The sequence below is a fragment of the Sus scrofa genome, chromosome 5 (assembly GCF_054392235.1).
Source record: "Sus scrofa isolate SSC_HxYL_T2T_F1_AM1 chromosome 5, Sscrofa_HxYL_maternal_Yorkshire_Landrace_v2.0, whole genome shotgun sequence".
Lineage (NCBI taxonomy): Eukaryota > Metazoa > Chordata > Mammalia > Artiodactyla > Suidae > Sus > Sus scrofa.
Genome location: NC_139387.1, coordinates 2,566,107 through 2,591,112, shown reverse-complemented (window position 1 = coordinate 2,591,112; position 25,006 = coordinate 2,566,107). Strand labels below are relative to the sequence as shown.

Sequence of the window (25,006 nt, the reverse complement as noted above, 5' to 3'; positions counted from 1 at the left end):
TCCCCTGCTGCTGCCGCAGGTGACCGCTGGGCGCCTCACACCGGGACCGGTCGGGGAGTCGGGGCGCACGTGTCGGGGAGGTGCTGGCGTTCACCTGCGCAGACCTCTTGGATGTGGGCAGACTCACTCTAAAGCTTTATAGGAAGGGGCGGAAGGACCCAGAAGGGCCCACACAGTATGGACACGGAGAAGGGGAGGGTAGGTCACTGCGGCATCACACCGACGACCGTGTGTGTTGGCAAAGAGGAGACACACAGCCCCGTGGAACAGAACCCAGAGCTGGGGCCGGGCCCCGAGATGGGAGCCAGCGGCTCTGACGGGGCCGAGGCCGCCCAGCAGCGCGGAGACGGCCTCCGAACAAGCGGTGCCGGAGCGGCCACCATCCGCCTGCAGGAAGGTGAGTCCAGACACGGCGCTGCCGCCTTCCCTCGATGACCTCAGCCTGGGGCACAGACTCCAATGCGAGACGCACAGCTGCACAGCTGTGGACGGAGGACGGAGGTGGCCGTGGACGGAGCCCGCACGCGGCGCGGCCCCTCCGCCAAAGACGACCCGTGAGCAACACAGTAAAGCTGGACTCGTTAACGTGAAGTCTTCCGTCCTGCGAAGGACGCCGTCGAGGGAATGAGAAGACGGATCCCGGGCAGCGGGGGCTCTTTGCAAGTGCGCCCGAGCAAGGGCCGTTTCCATCCCAGGGAGCAGCCGCGGTTGGCTGCGCAGGGCCTGTTTCCTTCCTTTGGGCTCCTGGCTCCCAGGGTGAGAGGTGTGGCCCTGGCCACACCAGTGTGGAGGCCGCTCTGCGTCTCCCCTCGGACTCCTGGGCCACGGAGGGGTCACTGTGAGAGCAGACGCCAACAGCTGGGGAAGTCCAGCCGGTCCCATGACGTATGTGACAAGGACAAGGCCACCATGCGAGCGGGCCTGTGACCTTGACTCCGCCGCAGGCCCACCTCACTCTGGTCCCGATGCAGCCTCTGAAAGTGTGGCCCATTGTCGTGGGCTGTCCTGGGGCTGTGGCTCCAGCTCGGCCCTGCTGGCGGCCCCTCTCCCCGGTGGGCGAAACCCTGGGGTCGCCACGGTCCCCCGGGGGCTGGGGACAGTTCACCGAGGTGCCTGGGCCTTCGTGGGAGGCCCTGGCCCCCTGGGTTGAGGAGGACCGAGCTTGTGAGAGCTCGAAGCCTCGTGGCCTTTCCCCGTGGCCTCTCGGAGCCCGGCCGTTGGGAAGGGGAAGAGCGGCCTCCAGCCGGCGCTCTGGCTCGGGACAGCCCTGCACGCAGCTTCCTTGGCCAGCGTGGTCCCCTGTCCCGCCCCCAGTGCAGCCCGCCTGATGGTGGCGGCCTTTTCCCGTCTCCTTGGGCGTCCCCCAGTGTTCTTCCCGAGCTGGGCGTTGGGGGGCTCCTGCCACCACCTCACTTCCTGTCTTCCTCTGGGGAGCGGGCCTTGTTGTTCCGGCCGCCTTGTGACAGCCGGGGAAGTGCCTCTGGGCCGAAGTGGAAGGAGATACTGAGTGTTGTTTCTTTCTTTCTTTTTTTTTTTGGCCTTTTTAGGGCTGCACCTGTGACATGTGGAGGTTCCCAGGCTAGGGGTCAAATCGGAGCAATAGCCACTGGCCTACACCTCAGCCACAGCAACGTGGGATCCGAGCCATGGCTGTGACCTACACCACAGCTCATGGCAACACCGGGTCCAGATCCTTAACCCCCTGAGCGAGGCCAGGGATTGAACCCTCAACCTCATGGATACTCGTTGAGTTTGTTACCTCTGAGCCACAGCGGGGACTCCCGAATGTTGTTTCTGAAAGAGGAGCAGCCTGGGTGGGATGGGAGCCGACCAGGGCCAACCTGCAGGGACCCCCAGCCTGCAGGCCAGGGCTCGAGGCCGGGCACGAGCCCCAGGGGTGAGGGGGCTTGTCCAGAGCAGAGGACTGTGGGGAATGGTTGTCTTTTGGAGACAAAGCAGGCATTGCCGCGTGTGGGTGATGGATGGGGGAGGGTGGGAGATGGGGGCGGGGGCTGGGTGGGGTCATCCACTGGAGGCTGGGTGGGCGGGGGGCGAACGTGGTGAGGTGGGGGGCTGGGGGGGGGAGCTGGGGTTGGGGGGCCAGGGCCCGGGCGCCAGGACTGCGTAACAGCTGCTGACCGAAGGCTCAGGCGCGCAGCCGTCTCCACGGCGCCTCCCCGCTGCCCGCGCTGAGAGCCGTCCCTGCTGCCCCGTAGACACGTGGGGCTGGGGCCTCCCTCCTCTAAGTGGCCGCCCTCCCCCACGGGGCGTTCTCGGGGTCCCGCTCCTCCCCAGCCGCCCGGCCCCACACCCCACAGAGTGGTGGGGTCTCTGCAGGGTGAAGCTGGCTCTGATCGCCATGCCAGGATTTTAAACATCCTCTGTGTGCGGATCCAGCGCCTCCCAGCCACGCGCAGAGACATGAAACGGAGAGGCCGGCTCCAGCGGGCACTCGTGGCAAGCTGGTGTTTTCAGGACCCAGCCGTGTTTTCTCCTTAGAATTCCTTTTTTGGCAAAGAGGCATGGAATTAATTGCAGGGACAGTGCGCCTCCTGGAGCCTCAGAGGCCTCTCAGAAGATCCCTCTGTTGCGGTGTCACCTTCCATTTCCCGCCTTCTGGAGGACTGTCACCGACGAGCTGGCCAGCCTGGCAGCTGGCCGTCCATCCCAGCCGGCTGTCACCGTCCTTCTATTTTTAGCCCTGGTTTGGTTCAGAACTTGACAAGATTTTCAGACTAATAACCGGATTGTCAAAGAATCAGCTGTCACGGGACGGTCTGGGCGGGAGAGGGAGGGAGGCGAGAGGCGGCCTCGGGGGGCCCAGCGCCGCGCGGGGACCAGGACCGCACTGTCCGTGTGCCCGGCCCCTCCCAGAAGGTGTTAGGGCGTCAGAGCAGCGAGTCTCTTCCTGGCTGCTGAGGTCCGAGTCTGGGGGGGACGCAGGAGTGGACGTGGTGGGGCGGGCCCCCAAAGACCGTCCCCCAGGAGGAGCAGCGGCCGGCGCAGCCTGACATTTGTGTGGCCACCTTCACGTCTGCTGCCCGTCGGGTTGTGTTCTGAGTCTTGGATCCACGGCTAAAGGGCGTCGAGTGTGATAATGGTTAAAAATAAGAGGCGGAAGGATGAGCTCTCATGGGTACCTTTCCTACAAGGGTCTCTGGGCGTGGACGCGGACAGGGTCTCAGTTATTTAACCCCCCCCCCCGCCCCCTGCCGCCTCCAGAAGCATCACAGCCCTGTGTCCGCCCACCCAGCCACCTTCCCCTGGTGGTATCCTCTGGTCTCTTGGAGGAGGAGGGCCCAGCCAGGACCACGTCAGGGCTGTCTACCCGTCCAGGGCTGCCGCGTCCCAGTAAGACGTACTTCTAAGTGCTGGGGGGAGCGTGGGGACACGCTTGAGGGGGCAGCCCCCTCTGAGCAGGTGGCCTGTCCAAGAGGCAGGGTCCTGTCAGGGTCAGGGCTCAGGAGGGCAGCCTCGGTGGGGTTGCAGCTGCCACTTGGCCTCCTGGGGCTCCCAGGGTGGCCTTGGAGGAGCACCGGAACTGTTAGACCCGCCCCCCAGAGTCCTCAGCGCTGCCCGCAGGCACAGCCCCGCTGTGGTGTAATCCAGTCTCAGCCCCATTCTCTTCCCTTTTACGCTTTACCTACCCGAGCAGGTATTTTATGCTGAATGCAGATCCACACCCCAGCAGACCCCACACAGGCGGGAGTCCAGATGACCCATGGCCGCAGCAGCTGTCGGGCCAGGACTGTGACCTTGACCTTCGGCATGCATGGTCCCTGGAGACTGGCTTGGGGGGCCCAGACGGGCATGTCCTGCCCAGAGGGCGGGCCTGGCGCAGGTGCTCTGCAGAGCCCAGCCTCGGCCTCGTGTGACCCCTGCTCCCGTTGCCTGAGAGCCAGGAGTGGCGGCAGGGGCCGCTCCCGCGTGCCGGGCGTCGTGCTCAGCCCGTGCGCCACCCCTCTGGTCCTCAGCACAGCCCTGGGGCGCTAACGCACTCAGGGCCCCTGGGTTCCGTGGGACACAGTGACATGGGTGACGGTAGACTGGGGGCCACTCTTGTGGCGCTTTCTCTGCACCAAGGTCGGCTCTGAGTTACCGACCCTCTGACCACCCCCCACCCCCGACCCCGCCTGGAGGTCACTCCTGTCACTGTCCCTGCCTTGGTTTCCAGGGCTCCTGGCCACCTCTGCTTGGCGGGGCCAGGCTTGTGTGCCATGTGGGTGCCGAGCCACCCAGGCCCTAGGCTGGGCTTCCAGCCTCTCCTGCTTGGTCCCAGCCGTTCCAGAGCCATGCCCGAGGCCTGTCCTCCAGGAGCCCAGCCCTGCTCCCCGAGCCTGGGTGTCCCCACGGCCTCCCCAGGTGCAGGGCTGTCCTTCTGCAAACGGTCAGGGCTCCCCGGTGGCAGGTTCGCTGGCCAAGCTGCACAAATTGACCGTCGGACTTCAGGGGAAAAGTGAATTATACCAATTAGGCCTGTTAGCTGTGTCGCGCAGGGGCTGCTGCTTCTTCTCAGTTAAGCGGAGAGGAAGAGAAGAGTCGACGAGTGGGCCCGAGCCCGTCACCATGAATTTCCTCAGCCCTGCGCGGTGCCCGTGTGTACGCGCCTGCATCTGCTCTGCCCCGTGTGCGGCGGGGGGGCCGTGATGACGGGGAGCGTCGGGTGGTCCTCTGTCCACGGGTCCTGCGGGGATGGCCTGGCCAGGGCCGTCGCGGCCGCGCTCCCCGGGAGCTGGAGGCCGTGTTGGGTGCGTTAGAGCCGCGCTGGGTCACGCCCACCACGTGGGAGAGCTCCCGGGAGCCCCACCGAATGGGAAAGGTTAGTATTTTATTGAATCCTGTGCATTTAAAATTCAGCCTGTGATCAATGGAACAGCTGGGGAACATTTCACAGGCTTGTTCAGACTCCGCGACCTGGAGCGTGACCGCAGCCTCCCCGGGACCCCACGCCGGGTGGGCAAGCGGGGCCACGGCGAGAACGGCCAGCTGTCGGACCTCAGTGTTGTGCTCACTTCTCCGCGGCCTGGTGCCCCCCTCCATGCAGGCATGCCCCCGAGGGCAGGGCCACCTGGGTCGGGTTCCGCCACGTGGTGCCCAGAGTGAGCAGCCACGCCGGACACTCAGGCCACCCTGCGTCTGTTGTCACAGATGAATGAGCAGAGGAGCAGACGGGAGACGGCGCTGGCCCCTCTGTCGTTTTGCCGTGACAGTCCCGCCGCCCCCTTCCAGCAGGGGAACCTGAACCTGCACCAGGTCAGGGTGCGGGCACGTCCCTTCTCCGCAGACACACTTGCTCCCGTTGCACAGGGCAGGGCATTCGTGTCCACCAGGAAGAGTTCTTAGAGCCTGGAGCTCAGAGCCCCGGGTACCAGGGAAGGAGCCTCTTCCAGGCAGCCTGGCGGGTCCTGCTGGCTGTCGTGAGCTTGGGACGGTCAGGTGCGGTCCAGACCCGGCTGTGTGATGGCCCAGGTCCTGCACAGGGGCGGACAGGTGAGGGTCCTTCTGCTCTGTGCACAGAGCAGCTCTCGCTTGACCACTTCTGTCTGGGTACTAAGTTACAGACTGCGCCTCTGGATCCGACCTCAGAATCTGACAATTGAGCTCTAAGATGCTGAAAAGCAGTGTCCTCGCACACCCCCACATAGCTCGGTCACGCAGCTCTGTGGTCAGGGTCTTATCTGCAGCCCGCGGGGCCTCACACATGCTGCGTGTCTTTCTTCAGGGTAGGCGCTGCCTCCTCGAGCGGGCTGTCCACTCAGAAGTGCATTTCCTCGTGGGCTTGTTTGCCAGACGATCTGGCGTTTCCCCCCCTCGTCGTCTGTTCAGCAGCAAATGTTCTGGTGCTGCCGTGGTCATTACCAGCGCCGCCGACCGTCCCTGAGCAAGAGTGGCAGCAGGTGACTCTCACCTGTCAGGGCACGCTGCATAAACTGAAAACCCCGGGAGGGAGGGCCTTAGTGTCCCCATTTACGGATGAGCAAACCGAGGTGTGGAGCCATGGGACTGGCCCAGGGCCCCTGAGCCGTGACGTGAGCGCAGGGCTGGCATCTACAGTGCAGCCCCCTTTAAAAGTGTGCGGACTCTCAGCTGCCGCTGCTGCCTGGTTGGCACCTCGTGCCGGGTGCTTCATGTTGGGGACGCAGGGACACATGGGCCTGTTGATGTCCCAGAGGAGACAGGTCACTCTGTGACGTGTCCCTGCAGAGTTCTGTGGGGCCATGATGGGGGAGGGCCTTGGACTCAGAGCCTCCACGTCCGGCTGTGGCCTTGCTGCCCACACCTCGAGAGCCTCTGCCAGGGGCCAACCAGACGGAAAACCAGGGCCCTGAGAGGGGACCCTGCCCACTGCCCTGGACACCAGCGTGTCACCGTTTCGTCCGTCCTGGGAAGGCAGCCGGGAGGGGTCACCGTACCCAGCAGAGAGCAATGTAATCGCCTTGCCGGAAAAATGAAACCCTCTTGGCGAGAGATCCCCGGAGCCGGGGACATTTTTTGCCCCATGATGTTGGACAGCTCAGCCCCTGGAACCCACCGGAGGCGGAAGCCGGCCCTGCCCCTGTTTACGGTAGTGAGCACGGGAATGTCCCCGCTCCGGCTGCCACCCCTCGCTCTGCCCCCCCCCACCCAGGGGCTCTGCCCTGGCCTCTGCCCCGCGATGAGCCCCCTGGCTGGGGCGGCCCCGGCAGGACCTCCGCAGGGGACCGCCTGGTAAAGGACAGCTAGCTACAGTGCACGTGCTGGTGATGGGACAGTCACACCGCTCATCACACGGAGAAGCGGGACAGTCAGAGGCAGGGCCGCTGCCCTGGGGGGGATGCTGAGACTCCCGGGGACAGTGATGCTGGTCAGGAGTGGGAACTGCGGGCCTCCGGGCTGTGTGACGGTCCCTCGCGGACCACCGCAGACTGCCTGTGCCCGCGTGGAGGAACGCGCAGGACACAGGCTGACTGCGGGCGGCGGGGGGCACCGTCGCTGTGGCTTTGTTGCTGCGGTGGCGTCCCGTGGACACAGGAGGCAAAGAACCACGGGACCCTGACTCGTCTTTGGTTCCTAACAATGTCGCCAGCAAGCCTCGCGTTAACCGTTTTATCTGCTAACGTGGTCACGGCACTGTTTATGGAGAAGTCGAGATTAGAAACTGAACTGCCCTCACGGTCTGCTGGACCCGGCCCTCCCTCCCACCATGCGACCCTGTGACTGCGAGGTGACCGACGGTGACCGATGGCCCTTGACCCAAATGACGTGGAAATTGCAGCGGAGCTCGCGGCCGGGGATGCACCGTGGCTCCCAGATCAGAGATCTGTGCCCAGCGCGTGGGCGAGACAGGCCTCTTTAAAACAGCAGTCAGCGTTTAAGGGCGCGTTTGGCTGTGCTCCTGCCTCGTGCAAAGGCCACCGCATAGATTTTCCCTCCGTTAGCACCGAGGCTGAGGCACTGGGCATTTCTATTCCCCTCCATCCAGTGGGCCTGCGGGACGAAATTAGATTCGAAATTGAGTGTGCCGTGGAGTCGGCGAGCGCCCGCCATGCGAGCGTATTGCTCTCACCTTGCAAGTAGCGGGGTCATGATAATATGAAGCGAAGTGGATTAAAAATAAAACCAAAGGTATTTATTTACGACCTGCTCAGGATTGGATTGGCATCCGTGTAAGTTGCATCTAATGGGGAAAGACAGCAGGTTGATGTCGACGTGTCCGCGGGGACCTTCTGCCAGTGAAATTTGCTCCGTGAATTCAATTTAAAGGCCCCCAGAAAGTGTCCAAGACGCGGAAGGAAGTGGGACCAAGGAAGGAGACGCAGCCACGGCGAAGCCACGTTAGCGGAGAGTCCTGGTGCGGGGCTCGTGCTTTGGGAGTGGGGACAGGACCCTGTGACCTGAGGGGCGGGGCATGAGGACAGCAGGCCTGGCACAGGGCCCCTGCCTCGCCGAGTGCCAGCCCTGATGCCCCAGGCGGAAGCTGGGACCCCCTTTCTCAACAAGGAGCCTGAGGACCCAGGTGGGCGGCAGCCAGCCCGGCCCCCCAGCCAGGGTCTGAGCCCGAGCCTGGCTTCTGGGTGGGTGCCCTGAGTGCCCACAGCTTAGCTGTCCCCATCCGGACGGCACCCGGGCCCGGGAGGGCTGGGGAGGCCGGTTGGCAAGGCTGCAGCTGTGACGTGCTGGGCGGCGGCCCCTCCGTATCCCAGCAGCTCTGGGAGCCGTGCGGGCGCTTCCTTCTGGCTGCAGGGCTTGGGGCCTGGCGGGGTCGAGTAGGGGGTTGGGGGAGCACGGTTCATGGGGGCCGGGCAACTGCAAGGCCCCCTCTGGCTCACCCACTGCGGCCGGTGATTTTCTCAGGGCTCCAGCTGCGGGGACAACCCCCTGCCCCACGCCGGTGCCTGCTCTGACCCGGGCTGTCTCTCTCCCCAGGAGCTGCTGCTCTTCCTCCAGAACCTGCCCACAGCCCACTGGGGCGACGAGGACATCAGCCTGCTGCTGGCCGAGGCCTACCGCCTCAAGTTTGCCTTCGCGGACGCCCCCAATCACTATAAGAAATGAGCCCGGCCCCTACGCACCGGCTGGCTGTAGGCCTGTGGCCGAGGAGAGGCCTTGCTGGAGCAGCTCACCAGGACGGGGCGCCAGGCGTGGCCCAGGGCCTGGCGAGGGCCGGGCAGCCTCTATTTTCTGAGATACCAAAGAGAGCCAGGACAGGGTCCCGGCCGTGTGAGGCCGGGGAGTTCAGGCGTCCCCTCCTCTGACCCTGGAGCATCTTTGCCAAACGCCCTTGGGGAGGCCTGCTGTCCCGGTGCCCGGGCACAGGGAGGGGGCAGCCGTCCCGTACCTACTTGGAAATTTTGAAATTCTATTCTGTTGAGTGAAAGAGAATAAAATACAGACCAAGTCCTAAGCGAAGCGTTGCACTAACCCTGAAGCCCTGTGCTCTCCAGGCCTCTGCAGTTGGCTGTGTTTCTGTGCCTGACACTTTGTGTCCCCGTGTACTTGCTTTCTCGGCTCAAACTTGGCAGGAGAGCAGAAGCTGAGAGCCTGCGGGAGGGGCTCTGGCTGCAGCAGGCCGGGAGCAGAGCGAGGGCTCTGGAAATCGCCTTACTTTCTATCCGCAACCTCTGATGAGAGAACCGTGGAGCCCGCGCGCGGCTGGACCATCCTGCCAGGAGGTGGCGCATCTGGCTCAGCGGGGCCACCTGGACAGGTGAGGCCAGCCGCTCCTGCTCATCATCGGAGCCGTGGCCGGTTCTGCTCGGCCTGCACCCACGCCCGCACCCACTCGGGTGGCCCAGGCTCCTCCTCCTGCTGCACCTCGGGGGTGTTGGTCCCTGGGGCAGTGAGCCCAGGTGCCAAAGGGCCCAGCCTGGCCTGCCCGGGATTCTGCTGTCACAGGAGCGTGGCCACCAGTGGCCTGGACACCCCCGTGGGGCTCTGGGCCACAGCCACAGCCTTGGACCCCCGAGCCCAGGTCAGGCTCCCGACCTCAACGGCCACCTCCGCCCTCAGCCGCTCACCTGCTTGCAGGCGTCTCTTCCTGCCACGTGCCAGCCCGCCCGCAGCATCCAGGCCCCCGCCCTGTCTTTGCTCAGCTCAGGTGCCAGGATCCTGCCTGGATGCTGCAAAGCCGAGGCTAGGAACCCAGAGACACGTGTGCGCTGGGCATGTGGTCCTTTTTTATTAAAAGGGTTCTTGGGTGCTTACATGTGCCTGGAAATCAGCACAAAATATTGTGCAGGTGTCAGAAACCCCCAGATCAGCAGAGGGACCTGCTTGCCTTAGATGAGATGGGAGCACCCCTCTCCCCGGCCGGGATCAGGGTTCCGCCCCCACCAGCACCCCTGGGCCCCCAGCCCACAGCTGCTCTCCCGCCGGGAAGAGGGCTGTCCTGCTTGGCCCCCGGGTGCTGCCCGCCGTAGCTCAGGTCGTCTACACGGCTGCGGGGTTGGGGACACAAAGGCTGTACCGCTGGAGGCCGGTTACTTGTCAGACAGGAAGGCACCACGGGGTGCAGTGAGGCTCTGAGCTGCGTGTGTGTGTAAACCTGGAACAATCCGGAGGTGTTGCCAGGTCCTGGGCGTCTGAGCCGCTCTCTCTGCAGCGATTAAAGCTCTTCTGTCTGGAATACGATGCACTAAAACATGGAATAAAGCTGCGGTGAAACCCCTGGCTCGACCCTTGATTCCAGCATCTCCTGAAGGGCCGGGTGCCCGGCCGTCTGGTCTGAGGCCAGGCGGGAACCACAGCCAGGGCCCCAGCCCGGTCCTGCAGCAGCCGCTGGACGGCCCGGGTTGTGGGCCTCTCCATGCAGCCCCTCTGCCAGGCCTGGCATGGGGTGCAGCGCCCACAGTCTTGCTGAAGCCCCCCAGGATCGCACCGGGAGCTGAAGGTGCAGGCCGGGCAGGACACAGACCCGGACTGAATCCCAAAGCCAGACCTCACCAGTCAGGGGGGCCGGATCCAGGTCGGCCCTTGGCTGATCCTCTGCCAGGCCTGGGACAGAAGGGGTCTCCCCGTGTGGCCACAGACTGTCCAGCACCTCCCCTCCCTGGGCGTCTGGGGCCCTCCCCTCCCCGCTCCTAGGACCCAGTCCTCCTCCCGCCTCTGCCACCCCCGTCCTCCCACGTCCCTGAAACATGAGCCCCAGGTTCTCAGGGCCGCCTTCCTGGTGCCCCGTTCTCAGGGCACCCCGACTGCACGTCCCCCCTGGCTGGGGACCCCTTGGCAGCACTTTGCTCTCTGCCGTCTGGGGTGGAGTTGCATCCCCACAGGCGGGCTGGGGACCCCGGGGCCTCTTCACCGCTCCTTCCCGCTGAGGCTGCGCTGAGCAGGGCTGACCCTTGCAGACCCCTGGGCAGCTCAGGATTGCAGGATGGGGACCTGCTCTCTCCTCCTCGGTCAGGAGGCAACAGCTCAGCAGCTGGGGACATCGGCCATTTGCCACCCCCCCGTCCCCTTCCTGGTGCCACACTAGCCCCGCAGGGTCTGCCTCCCTCAGCTGCAAGGCCTTGTCTCCCTTGTCCGGTGGCCTCACCTCAGCTCAGTCCCTGCCACAGAGGTGATCTCAACAAGGACAGCCAAGGGAGTGCTTGCAGCCACTCTGTGACCATGAGACCATGAGCGAAGCATTTAAGCCCTGAGCCTTTGCACAGACAAACTAAGGCCAATTATTCATTTGGTAAACAAAACAAACTATATACTCAAGTAAATTTTGGATGAATGCATTTAAATTTTTTTCTCTTTTTTTGGTTACCCCATGGCATATGGAGTTCCTGGGCCAGGGATCCATCAGATCTGAGCCATAGTTGTGACTTACGCCACAGCTGTGGCAAGGCGGGATCCTTGACCCACTGTACCAGGCTGGGGATCAAACCTGCATCCTAGTGCTGCAGAGATGCCACTGATCCCACTGTACCACAGTCTTTGTTTTTTTGTCTTTTTAGGGCCACACGTGCAGCATATGGAGATTCCCAGGCCAGGCGTCGAATCGGAGCTGCAGCTGCCTTCCTACACCAGAGCCACAGCAACACGGGATCCAAGCCATGTCTGCGACCTACATCACAGCTCACAGCAATGCTGGATCCTTAACCCACTGAGCGAGGCCAGAGATGGAACCTGTAACCTCATGGTTCCTAGGTGGTTCGTTACCCACTGAGCCACTGGCTTTTTAAAAAGCCAAATACTCAGATGGATTTTTTTTTTTGAATGACATAAGTTTTGATGTATTTTAAACATTTTTTTGGAGTATAGTTAATGGACGGATATTTTGATAACTGGGAGTGGTGACAGGCTGTCTGAACTTCGTGCCAGTGGCCAAAGCAATAAAGCAAAGGCCTGATGCTAACGCCTGTAGCACACTCTTCGAAAACACACCGCAGTGACCAGCAGAGCAGAGTTCATGAAAGGAACCCTGGGAATAAAAACGGTCCAGCGCAAGAATCGGACGCCGTTAAAGCGAAAGAGTCGCAAACGTCCGTGCAGCTGAGTGACCCCCACTAGGCTGGTGGTGATTTGTCAGCAGCAGAAAAAGCAACGCACTCTTTCACTCTTTGTATTTTTCCCCCGAAGATTTGGCAGTGATTTTTGCTGTTTCTACCTTAACACTGTGACGTGTGACACCAACAGCAGCCCGCACAGCGCAGACCGCGCAGTGATGCCAACCCCCGGTGCCACCGCCTCTGCCGCGCGCCCATGGCCCACGCCTGCCGTCTCCCCGTCCCCCTGTCCCAAGCAGGACGCCGCCCTGACTTGGGACACCACGGCGCGGTTTTGCCTGTTCCGAATCGTCTTTCGCACACGACTCTTCAGTTTGGGAGGCTCTCTGCGTGGGCGGGTGGCTGGGGTTTGGCTTTTTCTGTTGCCGTCGTGTCCCTTCTGGGCTGGGCCCCAGGCTGTCTGTCCGCTGTGGGCAGACACGTGGGTGGCTTCCGTGGCGGGGCTGTTGTAAAGGCCGCATTTGGTGGCTCTGAACGTGTGCGCGCTCCCCCTGGGGACCCTCGCTGGGCTCTGCTGGGTGTTCATTCAGAAGTGAGAGGACAGCGCCGAGTGGCGTGCGTATCTCCCACTTGAACTGAGGATGACCCGCTATTTCCCAAAGTGGTTTCCAATCTACATTTCCGCCGGTGGCCTTCGAGGGGCCTCGTTCCTCACGTCCTCACTGCCAGCTCCCCGTGTGTCAGCCTTGGCTGTTATCGGGGGCGGGGGCTCCACTTGTCTCCGTCAGCCTCGTCCCACCCCTGCTCAGAAAGTTCACGGGGCCTCTCTCCCAGCTCCCCTTGTTAGGCTAATACAACCATTTTCTCATGTCATTAAAATTCTTCAAAAACATGATTTTAATGACTGCATAATATTCTGTTGCATGAATTAACACAATTTGTTTATTCCCTTGGCGGTACATCAAGTTGCTTCTTCTTTTTTTTCCTACTGCAGATGATGCTGTGATCAGCGTCTGCATTTTGCACCCTTTTCCATTAGAGGTTTCTCGTGGTGGGGGTTTTCAGTCATCATTGCCCAGCGGGCAGCTTGGCTCGGTGACCACTGCCCTCCGGTCCTTGGCGGTGGCACTGAGTGGCTGCAGACCCGCTCACCTGCTCTCCTTGAGAACAGCTGAGAAAACACAAGTTTGAGAAATTATTTTAGAAGTTAGAGCTAACTTTTGAAAGTAGGGAAATGGAGAGTATACCTTCCAGGAGAGGAAGAAGGACGCTAATGAACAAAACTGCTCACATCAAGAGAAGAAAGTGAAGGAGATGGGAGATGCCTAGAAAAAATGGGGCGAATAGGAAATACTACCCTGGTCCAGGGAAGTTGCGATAGGCACGTGATCACCACAAATAAATTACTTAAACTCACCTATTCGAAGATACTCACATTATGCTTTTAAAAAACCATCATAAAACCCAACAATGTACTATTTACGTGAAATACACCTAGAACAAAATGGCCCAAGGTTTGAAATTGGAGGATAAGAAGATAAATGTGAGGGAGTTACTAACCAAAAGAAGTCTTTTGGCCGAGAACATCTGTATTCTTCCACAAGACTTTTGAAGAGCCTCTAAAAGGACCCAGGGGCCTGTCCCGTGATGAAGGGAAGGCCTCAGGCAGGCATGGGCCTGTGTAAAGCGAGGGCAACTTGGCCCCAGCAGAAAGCAGAGAGTGGTTGGGAGTTCCGGTCGTGGTGCCGCGGGTTACGGATCTGACCAGTATCCGTGAAGATGTGGGTTCCATCCCAGGCCCCGCTCAGTGGGTTAAGGATCCGGCGTTGCCGGAGCTGTGGTGCAGCTCACACACGCGGCTTGGATCTGGTGTTGCTGTGGCTGTGGTGTAGGCTGGCAGCTGTAGCTCTGATTCAACCCCTAGCCTGGGAATCTCCATATGCTGCAGGTATGACCGTAAACAGCAAAAGAAAAAAGAAAAAGAAAACAATCTTTCCACAGAAGAACTGGCCATGTTAACACTTCTCTTATGAAAATGTGGCCAAAGGAAGAAAAAGGTTTAAAAAGAGAGATCGGAATAAAAATAATGGTTTGATATAGCAGAAAGAATTTTGCTCTCCACCAAGAGATCACACATTTGTTTCCGGCCTATGAAAAACATTTGCAAATATTTGGTCTGTTATAAGGCAAATTTCATTAAACCTAAAGCCTCGGCAGTATAGAGACCCATGCGTTCTGGCCACAATGCAACGATACTAGAAATGAAAACCAAAGAGAACATTTAAACGCCAAAGCCCCCAACACCCCCGTATACATAGAAATGATCCACTAAAGTAAAACTGGAGTCACACTGAAAGTTACAAAAGGAGAGTGAAAGACTGAAATATCAAAACTTACGGGGTGGGAGTTCCCGTCGTGGTGCAGTGGTTAACGAATCCGACTAGGAACCATGAGGTTGCGGGTTCGGTCCCTGCCCTTGCTCAGTGGGTTAACGATCCGGCGTTGCCGTGAGCTGTGGTGTAGGCTGCAGACGCGGCTCGGATCCCGCGTTGCTGTGGCTCTGGCGTAGGCCGGCAGCTACAGCTCCGATTCAACCCCTAGCCTGGGAACCTCCACATGCCGCGGGAGCGGCCCAAGAAATAGCAACAACAACAACAACAACAAAAAGACAAAAGACAAAAAAAAAAAAAAAAAAAAAACTTACGGGGTGCTGCTAAAGCAGAAATCAGAGGAGACTTTATAGCCTTAAATATATTATTGGAAAACAAATATTTAAAAGAATCCACCGCAACATTCAACTTAAGCTGGAAAAATGAGAGCAAAAATGCAAAAAAAAAATCCATAAGGATTAAAATATAGAAGCAGAAGTTATTAGACTAGAAAAAGAAACATGAGTATTGGAAATGACTGATAAAACCCAAGTTAATTTTTAGAATAGACTAATAATGTAAGCAGGGATCTTTGTTTGCAGATGGTATATCTTCAGCATTAGAAACAGCATGTGTACATAATAGGACTTGAATAAATGTTTGTTGAGTGAAAAACAAAAAAAAGGTGTCTGGTTTTCACTCAACAAACATTTATTTTTCTAAGGGATAAAATTTAACCACATTAAGAAAAAAAAAGGAGGCAAACTACAGATGCTGAAGAGACTTTAAATATCACAAGCATCAGAAAATAAGAAGAGAAGCCACGGGGAGAAAATATTTTCAAAAGGCGAATCTGATACAGGACTGTTTTCTGAAACACACAAAGAACACTTAACAATAAGAAAGCAAGTGACCTGATTAAAAAATGGGCAAAAGAACTGAACAGGCACTTCACCAAAGAAGACATACAGATGGCAAATAAGCATATGAAAAGATGCTCCACATCCTCTGTCATCGGGAAAATAAAAACTAAAACAGTGAGACATAACCACGTATCTATTGGGATGGCTAAAATCCAAAAACTTGACAACACCAAATGCTGGCAAGGGTGTGGAGCCACAGGAACCCTCATCCGTAGCTGCGGGAATGCAAAATGATGCCATCACTTGGGAAGACCATTGCGTGATTTCTCAGAAAACCGCACGTCCTCTTACCATGCGGTGAAGCAGTCCTGCTCCTTGGTGTTTACCCAAAGGCATTGAATACGAGGGCTCACACGAAAACCCGCAGACGAATGTCTTTTCGTAATTGCCCAAACTTGGGAACAAGTGAGATGTCCTTTGGTGGGAGAACGGATACATGGTGGTCCCTCCAGACAATGGTCTATTATTCAGCACTAAAAATAAATGAGCTATCAAGCCTTGAAAAAATATGCAGGACCCTTAGATGCCTTAGTAAGTGAAAGAAGCCGAAGTGCTTTATGATTCCAGCTCTGGGACAGTCTGGGAAAGGCAACGCCATGGAGACGAAGATCAGGGGCTGCCGGGCGCTGGGGAAGAGGGAATGGACGACAGAACTCAGGGGAATTTGAGAGCAGTGGAACCTCCCCGGGATAGGATAGTGGCGGACACACCTTGCTGTGCATTTGTCCAAACCCAGAGCGAACCCCGATGTCCGCTGTGGGCTTGCACGACAGTGACGTGTCACTATAGGTTCATCCGCTGTAACAGAGGTGCCACGTGGCAGGGGGTGTTGAGAGGAGGCCCTTCCTATGTGGGAGGAGGCAGTCCCTGGGAGACTCTGCTTCCCGTGTTGCTGCAACTCAACAACTTCTCTAAAAGACAGTGTGTTAACTTAAAAAATCACAAATGCATCCTGTGAGCAGCTTTGTACCTATGAATGTGAAAACCTGGATGAAAAGGACAATTATGAGAAAAACTGCAAATTACACAAATTCGCTGAAGAAGGAAATAAAAACTGAGTAGATCAGTAATCACCAAACACCTTGAACAGGTGGCCACGCATCTTGCTTGCCAAAGGCAGCACAAGCCAGGGCATTTTGCAGCCTCTTCTGCTAAACCCCAGCAGTCAGAATTTAGCAAAACCATGCCTGCGGGCTCCCGTGCAGTAGGGGTGGGGGCTTGAAGGCTTGGCTGCATCTGACCAGCCTCGGACCATGACTGGGTGGCCCACAGTTTTTACAGCTGTGAGGCTGGCTTTTCGCTTCCTGGCCTGGGCCGCGGCTCTGGGTCCTGGAGGACCCGGGAAGGCTCCCTGTGGGGCTTTAACCGAGGAGCGGTTCCGGGATGCGCTGAAAGTGAGATCTGCTGCTGGTTCCTGCAGGGCAGCCTGGCCTTGGCCCACACCCAAGGGGCTGTGGCTGGAGGAGCTACAGAGGAGGATTTGCTGCTTTTAATGTTTTGTTTTATTTTTTTTCCATCAAGTCCCAGGCCTCCGGCCCCCTGTGTGCTTTGCGGTTACTGATGCAGCTTTTATCTCGAACTGCTTCAGCCTGGGCCGTCCTGCATTCTTGTGCCTTTGCACTGGAGTCGGGTGTCAGGAGAAAATGAGCGCCTCAGGGTGTCCTGGTTAATTACAAGCTGTGACCAGGGCCTCCGCGTCCAGCGACCCGCACTGGGGGTAGATTTATCTTGAAAACACACAGGAAGAATGTGGAGGGTGCTTACTGTCCACCGAACACGGCCTCCTCTTGGCTGGAGAGCCGTGGGGGGAGGGCCCGGGATGGGGGCGCCGAGGGACAGGTTTCCGACCGGCCCAGGCTGAGGGGCAGGAAGGCCCGAGTCAGCGCCCAAGTGGAGATGCACCCGGACGCGTGCCCGGGAAGGGGCGTCAGATCAGGACCGGGGGGGCCAACGGGGAGGGCCCAGGGGGCCGAGGGGAGCAGGTGCAGCGGGCCAGGAGAACGGCAGCCGCCCCCCTAGCGCCCAGACCTGGGGGAGAAACAGTCAGGCAGCACCTTGGAGAGCGGCTGGGGTCACACTTGCCCCCCCCAGCGGTCACAGTCGCGGGGAGGCCAAAAATCAGGCTGCCTCCCTCTCTCCCGCCTCCTTGGTTTCTTCAGAACCGGGACCACCCCCTGCAAGACCCCTTGTGGCTCAGGGTCGCCCCCCAGGCCTCTGACTGGTCCTCCTTGATAAGATTCGAGGAGCGAGTGAATGACACGTTTTGGGCTCCCCAGGGGCCACGGGACTTGCCAGGGTGGATGGCCAGTGAGGCCTGGGCTGGCCGGGACCCCAGGCCCCCAACTCACACACGCAGCGACCCCCCCTGGTAGGGATTAGGGTCCACGGCAAGGGCCGGCACCGAGGGTCAGGGCAGAAAGGACGCCCAAGTTCGCGGCGGTACGCGAAGATGCCGGAGCCCAGGGGAACCCAGCCCAAAGCCCAGTCCTCCCCACGGTGGCCCCTTGGTCATCCCAGTGGAGTCGAGCCCCCAGAGCAGAGAGGGCCACAGCCAGGCCTTTGTCTCCCGGGTGACAAGTGGCAGGAAGCCTGTCCCCGCTCCCCACTCTAGGCGGGAGTCTCTTAATAAACTCTCAGTGGCCACTGTCCTCATGCGGCTGCCACCACCGCCTGGGGATGCTAATGGGGAGAGGGACCCAGGGACAGCCGCCCTGACCCGGCGATTAAAAATAATTGGCCACCCGCAATGCGGGGGGAAACGTGCTCTCCTTCAGCGTGTCTGGGAAATGCGAATTATTCTCCTGTTGCCATAGAAACCGAGATACGTTCCCAACATCTTTCAGATATTTAATTTTGTGAGCCCAGCTATGACCCTGTGAGCTCTGCTGAGAAGCTGGAGGCAGAGGGAGGGAGGGAGGGAGGAAGTAGGGGAGAGAGAGCCGGGGACGGGGACAGGGACGGGGACCCGGGGACCCGGGGACCCGGGAGGCTGAGCCCGGCGGCCAGCACCCACAGAGGGCAGTGTCCTGAGCTTCGGGATACGAGGTAGCTTCTGCGGGAAGTCGGGACGCTGGCTGGGACTCTGGTCCCCGCCTCCCTCAGGACAGCGGCGTCCAGCCCCAGTGCCCCCCAGGCCCTCCTCCCTCCCTCCCATCCTGTCTCCTGGCCTGAGGCCCTGCCCACTCCTCCTGCCACCCACCTCTGCCCAGAATGGCCTTCTCTGGCTGGGAGATCCCTGTCTGTCCTGAAAGCCCACTGTCAAGGTCTCCAGGCCTGGCTCCATCCCTGTCCCTGGAGGCCCCACCGCCCCTCCTCCAGAAGCCCCCCACGCACCAGCCCCCCTTGTCTTAGGAGACAGCGAAGGGCCTGCTGCCTCTGTCCCCGCCTCTCGGCAGGGAGCAGCCTCTGGGTAGAGAGAGGCCTCAGCCTCCCCCCCCACCCCGCCCAGTGCCCCCTGGGGAGGAGCAGGGCCTGAGCTGGAGGAATCTTGCAGGGCCAGCCCCTCCAGCCAGCACAGGAGCCCCTGCCCAGGGCATCAGGATTTCCTGCAGTGACAAGGCCCCCGGCCACCAGGAGCCCCCTGGTGAACAGGCACTTCATTTGGGGGTGTGGAGGGAAGGAGCGGACATCCTGGGGGGACTCCGGGTGCCCGGTGGGGGCGGGGCGGGGCGGGGCGGTCACACCTGCCGCGTGTGGTCCGTGGCCGCCTCCCTCCCTTCGTGTCCAGCTCTGCGAGGACCGTTTCCTGCTTTTATCCCAGGTTCAAAGGAGTTGCTGAGAGATGGCTCAGGCATTTTGCTGAGAGATGGCTCAGGCATTTTGCTGAGAGGTGGCTCAGGCATTTTGCTTAGAGATGGCTCAGGCATTTTGCTTAGAGGTGGCTCAGGCATTTTGCTTAGAGATGGCTCAGGCATTTTGCTTAGAGATGGCTCAGGCATTTTGCTGAGAGCGGTGGGAGAAGGGAAAAATGATCAGCCTCCAAAAAAATCACAACTTCAAACCGAGCTGTTTAAACAGCAACATTTCCAAATTAGAGGCAGGTGTGAAGATAGAAGAAACACATGCATCTCCGAGCTTCAGAGGGAGGCAGGAGGGAGGTGGGGGACCTACCCTGGGGCTCAGGATGGGTCAGTGCTGGGGCGGGGTGGCGGGGGCGGTGTCCCAGGGTGAGAGGGTCTCCCACGGCCCCGGACGTGTATTTCCCAGGATGAGGGCTGTGGCAGCCGGGAGGGACCTGGGGGGGCCGAGGAAGGAGCAGGGGTGGGCCGTTCCCCAGGGTGAGCCGCACCCTCTGGGGTCCTGGCAAAGTGCCCTCCCCACGACGGTCTGCCCTGGTCGCTTCTGCCCCTGCTTTCGCTGGTTCCGGGGCAGGCAGGAGAGCGGTGGCCCGGCCCCTATGCTCACTCCGCTGCCCTGCACGGGCCCCCCTGTTTACAGAGGGGGAAACTGAGGCCCAGGACAGCGAGGGCGGGGCGTCCGGTGACGCCGCCGAGGTCACACCCCCAGCGCTGGCGCCGGCTCTCCCCCCCGCCCCAGGGGCTCACGCACAGGGTCCCGGGCCCCTGAGTGTGACCCACGCCCGGGCCGAGGGTCCCAGCCCTGCGTGCTCACCGCGCGGCGGCGGCAGAGCCGGGAAACGGAGCTCCTGAAAGATTTCCATCGATTTGCCAAATTAATGTTTCAGTTCTCCACGTCGCGGGAGCTGTAATGAAGTGTCAGCGGGAACGAGGGCTAAAGGAATGAATAAGATGTCTTTTATGGTGTCATTACATCTTATAACAAGATTTACTTGTCAACTTAAAGTGTCATAACGGAGTAATTTATCTGCTGACCTAGAGAAGACGTGCGGTTCAGGGTTCCGGGCCAACAGTTACCCTGGGAAGGTTAGGGTGCATCCTCCGGGCTGCCTGCTTCCGGCCCTCCGGCCCCCTGGCCCTGCTCAGGGCGGCGGGCGGCCTCCGTGCCGTCTGACCGCAGGCTCAGTGACTTGGATCCCGCCGGAGTGCAGGGCGGGGCCCGGTTCATCCCCGACCCTGGGTCTGAGCTTCCTCGGGTCCTTTCCATCCAAGCTCGCTCACGCCTGCCCTGTGTTCAGCCCTGAGCTGAGGCCCGAGGGAGCCCAGGGCCCCAGGGCGTGACCTAGAGTCGCTCCTCCCGCCTGGGAGGGGCAGGGGCCTCTTCACAGAGAACAGGGCCTTTCAGCAGGGCCCCGAAGGATGAATAGGAGTTTGTTGGATAGAAAAGGACATTCTGGGGAGAGAGACGAGCACAAGCAAAGGTGAAGGAGGGACCGACTGGAGGGCCAGCCTGGCAGAGCCGGGGGGGTGGGAGGGGTGGGCGTGGGTGGGGGGCAGGGAGGAGCAGAACAGGCTGGACACTGAGGGCGGGATCAGCCCCTGGGGCCTTGCACGGCTGCACTGAGTTCATCCTGCAGCAGCAGGCCAGCGGGAGTGACAAGTGACAGCCCCTGGCAGGTTCAAGGCGTGTCTCGAGCGAGGGGAGGGGCCGCCCGCTGTGACCTGAGGTGGGGGGCCCTGGGAGGAACTGCTCTCAGGTGGGGTGGGCGGGAGGTTAGCTTTGGACGCATGACCTCGAGATGCCTTTTGGGTGAAGGTGACCGGAAGGCCTTGGGTAAAGGGACTGGAGTCTGAGGGGCACCCAGGGGCCAGGGGCGCACCCAGGGTCCCAGGCATTCACACCGCAGGGCAGGAGCTCCGCAGGGCACAGGGCAGCAGGAAGAAGGGACCAGAACCCGTGTGCTTTAGAGGGCAGGGGAGGGGGCGTCTGCAGGGCCTAGTGGGGGAGGGGAGACTGGGGGGCTGGAGCGCCTTTCTGAGGACCCGAGGCTGCTCTTTGAATGGGACTCTGTGAGGGGCTGTAACGGTGCCATCCTGGGGGGCCAGCCTGGGCTTCCTGCTCCTGCATCCCGAGCCTGGGCTACTGCCGGGCCCTCCCGCGTCTCCTGCCAGCCAGGAGGGGCCTCTGAGAAGCCCCCAGGCCTTCCGTCTCTCAGACCCACTCACCCCCTTGTGCTTCCTCGTGTCCCCTCCGCTTGCATCCCTGGGATGGGGGGGGCAGTTTCCAGGACAGGACCCAAGGCTGAGTGTTGCAGTACTGGCCACAGTGACTCCTGCCCGTCCCCCTCCATGGTGCCCGTGTGCTGTCTCCTCACACCCTAACTCACTGGACACGGGCCTCCAGTGGCCGTGGCTATGGGAAGCTGGCACATCAAGGCCAAGGGCGTCTGCATCAGCAGCACGGGCCTCCCCACTCCTGCAGCTGGGCCCCACCCCGTGGGCCGCCCCGGCCGCCTGCCCAGGTCAGAGGGCGCGCAGAGAGGGCCCAGCCTCTGGGGCTGCTGACGCTGGAAGGGCTGCCGCTCCAGGTTTGGCTGGACCTGGCCCGGGCAGGAGCTGGCTGTGGCCACAGGGGCACCCGCAGAGGCGGGGCCCAGACCTGTCCAGGGGAGCCCAGAGGGGACGCCCCACTCCAGCCCCCGACACCACCTACACCCCGTCACTCTTCGGGGCGCTCCCTGCGGACCCCACCGTGGGCGCGCCGTCCCTCCCCCGGCTTCCTGAGGCTGTTTTGCTGACCTGCAGAGTTTCCAGCAGGACAGCGCATTGCTCGCTCAGCCCGCTGAGGTCATTAATTTATACAACCTGGAAAGGGCTGTCGCAGGAACATTAACAAACCATAAATACCTGCTGGGCCTGGAAGGTGACCACTCCATCCGCCTTCCTGGGGCGGGAGGGGCGTCGCGGGAGGTATCGCTCCTCTGCTGGCGCAGCCTGGGGGGCTTTGCTCTCTTGGGTGGGTGGGGGGCTTCCTGCTGTTGGAACCACGCAGATCTGCAGCAACTGGCGGCCGCCGTGAGAGCCCTGCCCCGTCCTGGTCTGGGGTGCCCTGGGGGCCTGGGCGTGGCCTCCGCTTCTGGGGGCTCGGCTGCAGGAGCCCCCAGGCCAGCCCTGTGTTCCAGGCTGGACCCCAAGGCGGGCGCCCCCTCCCACCGCAGCCTCTGCTTCAGGTCAGCCTTTCCGGCCACCTGATTCTCTCCCGCCCCTGGGAGTCGGGCACTGCCAACACCAAGCTTCTCCCAAAGGTCCCCTCCCAGGAGGGGACACCTTGCCCCCGCTCAGCCCGCTGGCCCCCACCTCTGCCTCTCTGCCCGCCCCTCCCCTGAGCTCATGCCAGCGTCAGCACTAGGGCCCCGGGGGCACTCGCTGTCCCCCGCCTGACTTTCATTCTCTCCTCGGGGACCCGGCCAGCACCCTCTTGGTGAGCAGGTCGGGGAGGCAGGACAGGCCTGAGGTCCCAGATCCTCACGGAGGCAGAGGCGAGAGGTCCAGGGCAGACCACCGCCCTCTTTCCCTGGACCTGGGGGCTGTGCCCGGGGCCGCCCTGTTCTTGAACCCGGGGCCAGCACGGGCGTGCTTCCACCCGTCGCCTGCCCAACAGCCATGGGACCGGCCACAAGGGTGCCAGAGACCTGACACACGCTCTCTAACTACCCAGTAATTGGAATGTTATGAAATTGTAAGTTATAACAGCCACAGATGACAATAAAATAGCGATTCTGGCTCTTAAAGGGCTACTCACTTCAGGGTGTCTCAATGCGCGTGAATTATATCACGGGCCTGTTGAAAGTCGGTGACAACTCATATTTGGCTCAGCGCAAGCTTCCTTTTAGAAGGCATACAATAAACTGACGCTTATGTGTGAAAAGCAGCCTGGAGAAGGTTTTAACGCCGGACCGTGAATCAGGGAGCTCATTCCTCAGCAAGGCCAGGCTGTGCGGGCCAGGGGCTCAGTCCTTGGGCTCTGGACCCAAGGTCTTCGGTGGGAAAGACGGGTAGTTCAGGGGCGGGCAGCTGACGGGCAGGTGTGCAAGTGAGGCTCTCGGCTCCTCAGGGCCCCGCAAGCACGGGGGTCCCTGAGCAGAAGGATGCTCATCAAGGGCGCGGGTGCAGCTGCTCTGCTAGTATTGTGTGCTAGTGTTGGGTGCTGGTGCTGGGTGCTGGTGTTGGGTACTGGCATTAGATGCTGGTGTTAGGTGCTGGTGTTGGGTGCTTGTGTTGGTGCTGGTGTTAGGTGCTGGTGTTGGGTGCTGGTGTTGGGTGCTGGCATGGCTTTGGGGGCTGGCTCTCCACCGTGTGAGGGCTCTGGCAGCGCACGGTTTCACAGTGCCCTGTGGTTCCCCTGCTCCTTCTCTGGGACCTGGGGGGAAGCTGTCCCCGCCAGGTGGCCATGGGACATTGGGTGAAAGGAAGGGACCAGGGTGGAAGGGCTGCTCTGTGGGTGACCCATCCCAGGGAGCTCCCGCCTCGAGTCCCCGTGCATGTGCAGCAGCAGCACTGGGCTCGCCTCCCAGGGCACCGTGGACTCCTTCCTGAGGCCTCCTCACTGCCCAGCCCCACCCCAGTTTGTCCCCTCCACTCTGTCCCCAGAGCATCTCTATTGTCCACTCCTCTGTGTCTGCAGGGACCACACCCTGGCCCAGGCAGGCTCATCTCTTGGCTGGACTACTGCCAACAGTCAACTTGAGTTTGAATCCTACTTGCTGTGTGACCTTGGGCAACTTACCTAACCTCTCTGTCCTCCGTTTCCCACCTGGAAATTGTATCTCATGGCGTTGCCGAGAGGGGGAGTGAGTTCCTACGTGACCGGACATGCGGGGGGCCCCACATCCGTGGGGTGCTGGTGGTGGCGGTTTTGGAGTAATTACCCCTTCCAGATGCATCCCAGAGCAGCCAGAAGGCTTCCAAAGCCCAGTCAGCCCCATCACGCCCCCGTCAGAAGTCTCCTTGCACTTATTCCTCGTGTCCTGCAAGGGTCTGGAAGAGCAGGCCCCCGCTGGCCTCGCTGTGTCCCCCTGAGAGGGCTGGAGTGGGGTAGTCACACAGGGAGTCGCAGAAGTCCCCCTAGGGGACCAGAGACAGAGGACAACCCAGGGAAGTTTGGGAGATCCCTCTAATTTTCCTCTAATAATTGCTCAAGCCACTGGAATGAGACAGGCTTGCTTACCCACTCAAAGCAGGAGATGCACCGCAGGTCGCCAAGTGACAGATAAAATGAGGCCTGCATTCAAGTTCAGACCCAGGGCCGCAGCACCCTTCTGCGGATTTGAATAAGCACCAGGACAGGCCTAGTTTGGCCTGATAGGGTCAAATACGCTCTCACCAGCTGAGCTAATGATGCAGGCCAGACGTCTACTCTAAGAAAGAGGGAGAGAGACGGTGGTCCTTCCCCGCCCCTCCTCGGCTTAAAGCCGTAGCCCACCGGATCCTGGCGCAGAGCCTCCGTGCCTGCCTGCTTGCATCTCTCACAAGCATCTGATCTGAATCCGTCTATTTCTCGCCTGTCCCTCTGTCTCTCGCTGAATCCCTTCTGCGCTGACGCTCAAAGAGCCTGAACCTCAGTCGGTCCAGACTCCGGCTGAGGGATTCCTATTTAAAAGTCCCAATCTGAGCTTAGGCTGAGTGCGCGTCCTGGCCCGCGGGCTCAAGTCCAGTCTGGGTTCTGGCTGGGTTCTAGTCATAGGTGGTGTCACTTTCACTCCCAGTGCCTGGGTTTGGAATGTTCTGCTCCCAGGCTTTGGGTGGGGGAGGGGCCTTGCTCCCTGTCATCGTGGAGAAACGGTCCAGGGTGGAACCCGCCGGCTGTGCCGAGTCTTCAGGTTTCCCACCTGCTGGTCGTCTGGCCACAGCTGCGCAAGGGGTCGTGACAGACCTGCTCGGGAAGGGACCCTTGAGTCCCCCGCTGACCTTTCAGCGGGACCTGGACGCGGCCTCAGCCCCGT

The 25,006-nt window shown here is 60.5% G+C and overlaps 1 protein-coding gene across 5 annotated transcripts in view; it reads left to right on the top strand.

The window, feature by feature from the left end:
• TBC1D22A (TBC1 domain family member 22A) overlaps positions 1–25,006 on the top strand; it is a 319,360-nt gene that overhangs the window by 248,468 nt on the left and 45,886 nt on the right. For 3 of the 5 annotated variants that reach the window (XR_014845565.1, XM_085025351.1, XM_021091361.2), the window contains one exon: positions 8,407–10,147. The exons of the other annotated variants lie outside the window; for them this stretch is intronic. Coding sequence is in view for 2 of the 3 variants with exons in the window: in XM_021091361.2 (XP_020947020.2) it covers positions 8,407–8,535 (129 nt within the window). In the remaining variant the exon portion in view is untranslated. Of the gene's footprint in view, positions 1–8,406; positions 10,148–25,006 lie in introns of those variants that run through there. 5 annotated transcript variants of the gene reach the window in all.